At 38.1% G+C, this 6,394-nt stretch overlaps 1 protein-coding gene across 1 annotated transcript; it reads left to right on the top strand.

Annotated features, from left to right (window-relative positions):
* The first annotated feature begins 2,591 nt into the window (after positions 1-2,591).
* On the top strand, positions 2,592-4,801 carry LOC126765683 (uncharacterized). The gene is made up of 2 exons (XM_050483404.1): positions 2,592-4,383; positions 4,482-4,801. The coding sequence occupies exons 1-2, from the start codon at positions 2,941-2,943 to the stop codon at positions 4,506-4,508; spliced, it is 1,470 nt and encodes a 489-aa protein (XP_050339361.1). The 5' UTR covers positions 2,592-2,940; the 3' UTR covers positions 4,509-4,801.
* Positions 4,802-6,394: the final 1,593 nt, after the last annotated feature.

Here is a 6,394-nt window from a genome sequence, read left to right as displayed (position 1 = left end):
CCACTGCTTCTGTACATAATGACAATCTCTCGCACGGCTGTCCCATTCGCAAAGGAAGCAACAATATTTCGTACAGCCTAGTTTCATTCCAAGAATAAGGGCTATTACTTTTATTTCTCCACATATTCGCCCAAGTGTACTCATGATATCGGATGTGGTCTAAAAGAACTCTCATATTCTCATATGATTCCTTCATATGAACCGCATGAGCTAAGGGCACAGGTGGATATTTGTTACCGTTATGAAACAATACCGCCTTTAAACTAAGTATAGAGAAATCAATGAATAGACGCCAAACACGTGGATCATGTTTTAGTGCGTTAAACAAAAGTTATACTAGATTCCCTTGTTAAAGAAAGCAATTTGTGAGGTCTTTCTGCCTTTTTCTGTAAAAAGTAATATTTATATCACTTTGGAGAAAGTTCCTACCTTTTAGTCTAATGCTAAAAGTTCGGACTGCGATTCTAAAAGGCTTAGATGTCGAACTAAGTCATTAAGTTGACCCTGAGAAATTAGATGCGGCACTGTTGAACATCCTGATAAGTCAAATAAAGGATCGGTTGTCATTTCCTTTGCGGTTTCAGTAACATCACCTGAAGAGCTAGTGGATTCTCCAAGAATCTGGTGTTTTTGGAATAGAAAGTGGCTCACTGTGTTTGACAGGTTTTAAAGCTGATGGTACATTACAGTACTTAACCGTATGTTTAGACTTCGGTCCAATACCTTTAATATTTATAATAGCAGTCTGTAACATGGTCTTTAGGTTATCTTTCACATGTTACACAAGTTTTACAACAGATATGAGGAGCTCATGCTCCTAACTGAGTAACTGAGAGTTACTATCATTGAGTGTGGTCAACATCCAAGTGTGCTCCGCAATTGCGACAATTTGCAAATAAACCAATCTGTGGTAATTCGTGGGTGTGTGCGCCTTGGGAGGCATTGATGTTGTCAACACGTTTCACATCGATTTCCTTGTATTAATGGTAGAAATTGGTGAAACTCATTCAAATCAAATCACATTTTAATTCAGTGGTCGGCATGAGAGGATCTGTCACTGTGTTGGTGAGCACGAAAAAATTGTAGCCCAGTGAGAAATTGGAACTAAAATTAAGCAAATTTTATAAATAATTAATAGTATAATGAAAATTAACAAAATGTCTTTTAAGGATATATTCCCTATTATCTTTAAAAGACTTGGAACATAAAAGGCATTGCATGGCACCAAAGGCATTTAGAATAATAAAATATTTCTCGCAGGGTATATTTGGTTTTGCGCTATAGTCTTGCGTGATGTTAATTCGTTGCTGGCTCGACAACGACTGAACGATAGAACGTAAGCGTACGTCTGAAGTTAGTTTGCACAATTGTGCTAAGAAATGCCGACCACTGTCTTAAATCGAAGTTTGTTTTTTTTTTAAATAATAGCAAATCATATAAACACTCAAATAATTAATTTTCGTGGGGGGAAAAAAGTGCACATCAGCTGTTTCTTTTACACTTTATATTCAGCTGTTCTGTTCTAACAATTTCCAATTGAAATCAGAAGTGCGTACCGGCCAAATAAAAACTAAAAAAAAAGCCTCTTGTTCACACTACAATATCGACCAAACGACAGGTTTTTAATATCCAGTAGAGAAATCATTAGAAAATAAAAACGGCTGAACCTGAGCCTGAAGAGAAGCGCTCTTCAAGAAAACGCAAAGCTGATACTTCTCCAACAACTGTCAGCCCTTCGAAGAATAAAAATAAAGAGCAGGCGGCCAACAATGATACTAAAACGCACCGCCCACCTCCTATTATAATAAACGACGTAAAGGATTTTAATAAATTACGTTCTAATGTTACAGATCTAACAAATAACAACTTTTTAATAAAGCTTTTGAGCAACGGCGCCTACAAACTTAACGTCTTCGATGCAAACAATTATAGCGTGATAAAAAATTTACACCACCCATGGGATACACAATCCATTTTAAATGATCTAAAATCTCCAGGTTTTAAGGTCATAAATGCAATTAATAAGCTTAAATGGAAGACTTAAGAACCGCTGGATATGTGTTTAGTAGTATTTAATGCTACCGAAGACATTCAGAAAATTCACCAGATCAAAACCATTCTTACTACCGTTGTCAAAGTTGAGCCTATTAAAGCATCTAAATTAATTCCACAGTGCAAAAACTGTCAAGCTTTTGGACATACAAAAACTTCTGTGGTAAGCCATCGAGGTGTGTGAAATGTGGAGGCAAACATCCTACTATTGAAAGCAGAAAGCTGAAAAAGACCCTGCTAAATGTTGCAACTGCTTCAAATCTCATCCTGATAGCTACCGTGGTTGTGTCGTCGCAAAAGAACTGCAAAAACTTGGACATAAAAAGAATGGTAATTCAGTTGAGGAGAATGCCAATGCTCCGACGAACAAACCCGTTGTGAACACAGGAGAAGTAAAATCCCTCCCTTCCGTTTCTAAAGTTTCATTTTCGCAAATAGATAAAAAAGGCCATACAAATTCAATTAAAAAAAGTAGTCCGTTATCCCAAATCTTGGATAAACTAAATGAGTGCAATAGAATGTAATAGAATGTAAGAGAATGCGATGAATGTAATAGAATGAACGACTGCTGTAAGAAGTGTCAATTGTCAATTGGGAATGTCTTGTGTGCTTTGCTGGGCGAATGAGTTTTATCGTTCTTTTTAAACTGACTGTCAACGAAGCGAGACGTGCTGCGCACGTACGAAATAAAAGTTTAAATTAATTGATTCCGGCCATCACATCTCAGAAGTGGGATGGAGTTAATTTAAATCGACTGCCGCATAATTAAACACAAAAAAAAAAAAAAAACACTGCCGAAACCAGAATTCTTCGTTTTTCATTTCACGTTTTCTGTAGACAGTGCATTTACCACGTTTTTTTTTCCTGATTGTTGTTGTTGCTGCCACGATGTCGAATTTGTTATCACGTGCCCAAGTCATGAAAGTGCTACTGCAAACGGGTATTCAATTCGATCCTGATGCCACGATGAACCAGTTGCGACCGCTATATGATGAATACATTTCCGAGGTAACGAAAGCAAGTGAAAAAGAGGAAAACGCGAATGCCCTTGAAGATCCAGATGCCGCCGCCGACAAAAATACTCAAACTTCAATTCCCGCTACGATTGTGCAATCAATTCAACCTGTTGTTACGAGTGTACCTACGTTCATCGCCACTACGAGTGTTCAAAATTCAAATGTGCTTACAGATGTAACAACAACTGCCGCTTATGTCAGTGCTAAATTGTCAACTGCTGATACACGTGCATTGGTAACTACCCCCGCTATGAGTGTTGTTGTTTCAAGTGGTCCATCGGCTACTGCTACAACAAGTGCCCAATTGTCCACTGCTGTAACAACCGTGCAAATGAATACCGTTGTTCCAAGTGCTACAATTTCAAACAATTTGGACGAAGATGAGACCGAACGATTGCTGATCCAATTGCGTAAAAAACGCGAACTGTTGATGCTTCAAGCAGAGATTAATCAACTTACGCTACAACAGCAAGCACCTGCTGCAAAAACCCGTTGGACTGACGTAAGTGTCATTGAATCAATGATGTCTAAATTTACAGCCGATGACCATTACGATGTGAATAAGTGGATTAGTGACTTGGATGATGCTTTTGCAATGCTGCAATTCGATGAGCGTATGAAATTCATTGCATGTCGTCGTATGTTGAGTGGAACAGCCCAGGTTTTTGCACGCACGATTACGGTATCCGATTATGAAGAGCTCAAAGCTAAACTTATTGGTGAATTTGGCCGCATGCGCACAATGAATGAAGTGTATCAACTGCTGAAAAATCGACGCTTACGCCCTGATGAAACCACCCATCGTTACATTTTGGATATGCAAGAGATAGCGATGTATTCAAAAATTACGGAAGACGAATTGATCGAAATGATTATTAGTGGAACAGGTGACACTTCATCAAGAATCGGTCATTTGTTTCCAGCACGCTCTATTAATGAACTGAAGGAATTTGCGGAACGATATGAACGTCTACGCTTCCAACCACCATTAGGATCAAAACAAATAGCAATAATTAATCGTAATGCGGCCAGTGCACTTCAGCCAACAACTCATCGATCAAATGCGGCCAACGCCACGTCAGTTCGCCCTACCGCAGCTCCAACCATGGAAACAATCCGATGCTACAATTGCTCCAAATTCGGGCATTATCAAAGCCAATGTCCACTGCCGAAACGACCAGCGAACTCCTGTTTTAAGTGCTCATCCACCGAACATGTGTATCGTGAATGCCCACACCGTACCACTGTTGCTGCCGTCCTTAATGCCAACGGAATGAATGATGCTAGAGTGGAACCAATTAGTGAAATGCAAATGGTAAGTGTTGTTTTTGATAAGTCTAACCGTGAACACAGTGAACACAGTAAAAACTTTAAATTAAATAAAAATATTTTTTGTTTATTTGATTCGGGCAGCCCCCGCAGTTTAATCAAACGGAGTGAAGTTCCATTCGAATTACCAAATCAATTGAAAGAGACTCAGTACAATGGCCTAGGAAATGATAGACTCAAGACGTATGGGAATATCAATTGCAAAATAAACTTCCGAAATCAATCAATCAATCAGAAATTATTAACCTTGCCGAATAATCTTATGTCAATACCGATGCTTGTAGGCCGTGATTTTATGAAAAAAGCAAATATTACAATGTGTCAAATAAAATACATTTATGATACGAAAAGATTGAAAGAATTAAATAAAGCTGCCATTTGTACGAAGTTAGAGTCAAAACTTACTGATGTTCTGTGTTCATTTGATTTATTGGCCACTCACTTCTGTCACACAAAGAGTACAATTGAATCGCTTAATCAAGGGGGTGTTACAAGGGAGAAAGAGAAAATAATAGTGAAACACACTGAAGAAAAGTCAAATATCAGCCCGATGGAGTTAGAATTTGCAAATTTATGTGCTATTGTGCCTTCCGATTTGAATTCCTTAGACATTAATCCACATCTTCCGTCAAGGTTGTCATCAGAGTTGCGACAAACAATAACAGAAGTTTATTTCGAATTTCCTTCAGAAAAAGTTAAGCCATTAGAATATCTTATGAAAATTAACCTTACGCATGAAACTCCTATATACTGTAGACCAAGACGATTATGCCATAAAGAGAGAAATGAAATAAAAGCAATAGTAGATGATTTGTTAAAAGAAGGAATAATTAGACCAAGTCGATCACCTTATGCCTTTGCAATAGTACCTGTACCGAAAAAAGATGGCTCCCTCCGGAAATGTGTAGATTATAAACCACTGAACAAAATAACTATACGCGATAATTTTCCTATGCCATTAGTCGACGATTGCATTGAACACTTGGGGGGGAAAAGTTATTTTTCGGTTATTGATTTAAAAAGTGGATATCATCACGTGAAGATGCATCCTGATTCAATAAAATACACTTCCTTCGTGACTCCTGATGGTCAATACGAATATTTATATATGCCCTTCGGTTTATGCAACGCTCCTGCTGAATTTATGCGCTTCGTAAAATTGATTTTAGGTGACCTCATCAAAGAGGGGTTAGTGGTAGTATTTATGGATGACATTTTAATAGCTTCGAAAGATTTTAAGTCTCATTTGGAAACCCTTAAGAGACTTTTTGAAATTTTGGCTCGAAACGGTCTTCGAATTCAGCCCAAAAAATGCCGATTTGCTTACGACGAATTAGAATACTTAGGATACTTAGCCAACTCTGCTGGCATTTCACCCAAACGGTCACACTTGCAAGCAATTCAGGAATATCCAGAACCTAAGAATAGAAAGGAAATGGAACGTTGCCATGGTCTTTTTTCATACTTCCGCCGCTTTGTACCCTCGTTCTCCAAGATTGCCCGTCCAATGACTAAATTATTGAAGAAAAATGAACAATTTCAGTTCACTGAAGAGTGCAAACAAGCCTTCACTACCTTGCGTACAAAATTGTTAGAGGCCCCTATTTTATCGATTTACAACCCTGAAGCTGAAACAGAATTACATTGCGATGCCAGTGCCTCGGGTTTTGGGGCAATGTTACTTCAGAAACAAGATGACAAAAAATTTCATCCGATTTCTTACTTTTCAAAAACTACTTCCGCCCCTGAATCTAGATTACACAGTTACGAATTAGAAACTTTAGCAATTATTTATGCACTTAAGCGCTTCCATACTTACTTAATGGGCATTCCGTTCAAAATTGTTACTGACTGTGATTCGTTGGCTATGACGTTAAATAATAGAAGCAGTTCAGCAAAAATTGCTAGATGGGCATTGTTCTTAGAAAATTATAATTATTCAATCCAGCATAGACCTGGTACATCCATGGCTCACGTGGATGCCTTAAGTAGAACTA

Source organism: Bactrocera neohumeralis, unplaced genomic scaffold (assembly GCF_024586455.1).
Source record: "Bactrocera neohumeralis isolate Rockhampton unplaced genomic scaffold, APGP_CSIRO_Bneo_wtdbg2-racon-allhic-juicebox.fasta_v2 cluster11, whole genome shotgun sequence".
NCBI lineage: Eukaryota > Metazoa > Arthropoda > Insecta > Diptera > Tephritidae > Bactrocera > Bactrocera neohumeralis.
The sequence above is the reverse complement of the archived record's forward strand: the minus strand, read 5'-3'. Positions and strand labels throughout refer to the sequence as shown.

Excerpts from the sequence above, each read along its gene's own strand:
- LOC126765683 (XM_050483404.1), top strand. The coding sequence starts at position 2,941 with ATGTCGAATTTGTTATCACGTGCCCAAGTCATGAAAGTGCTACTGCAA. Across the intron at positions 4,384-4,481 it reads CAATTAGTGAAATGCAAATG|CCCCCGCAGTTTAATCAAAC; the intron begins GTAAGTGTTGTT and ends TGATTCGGGCAG.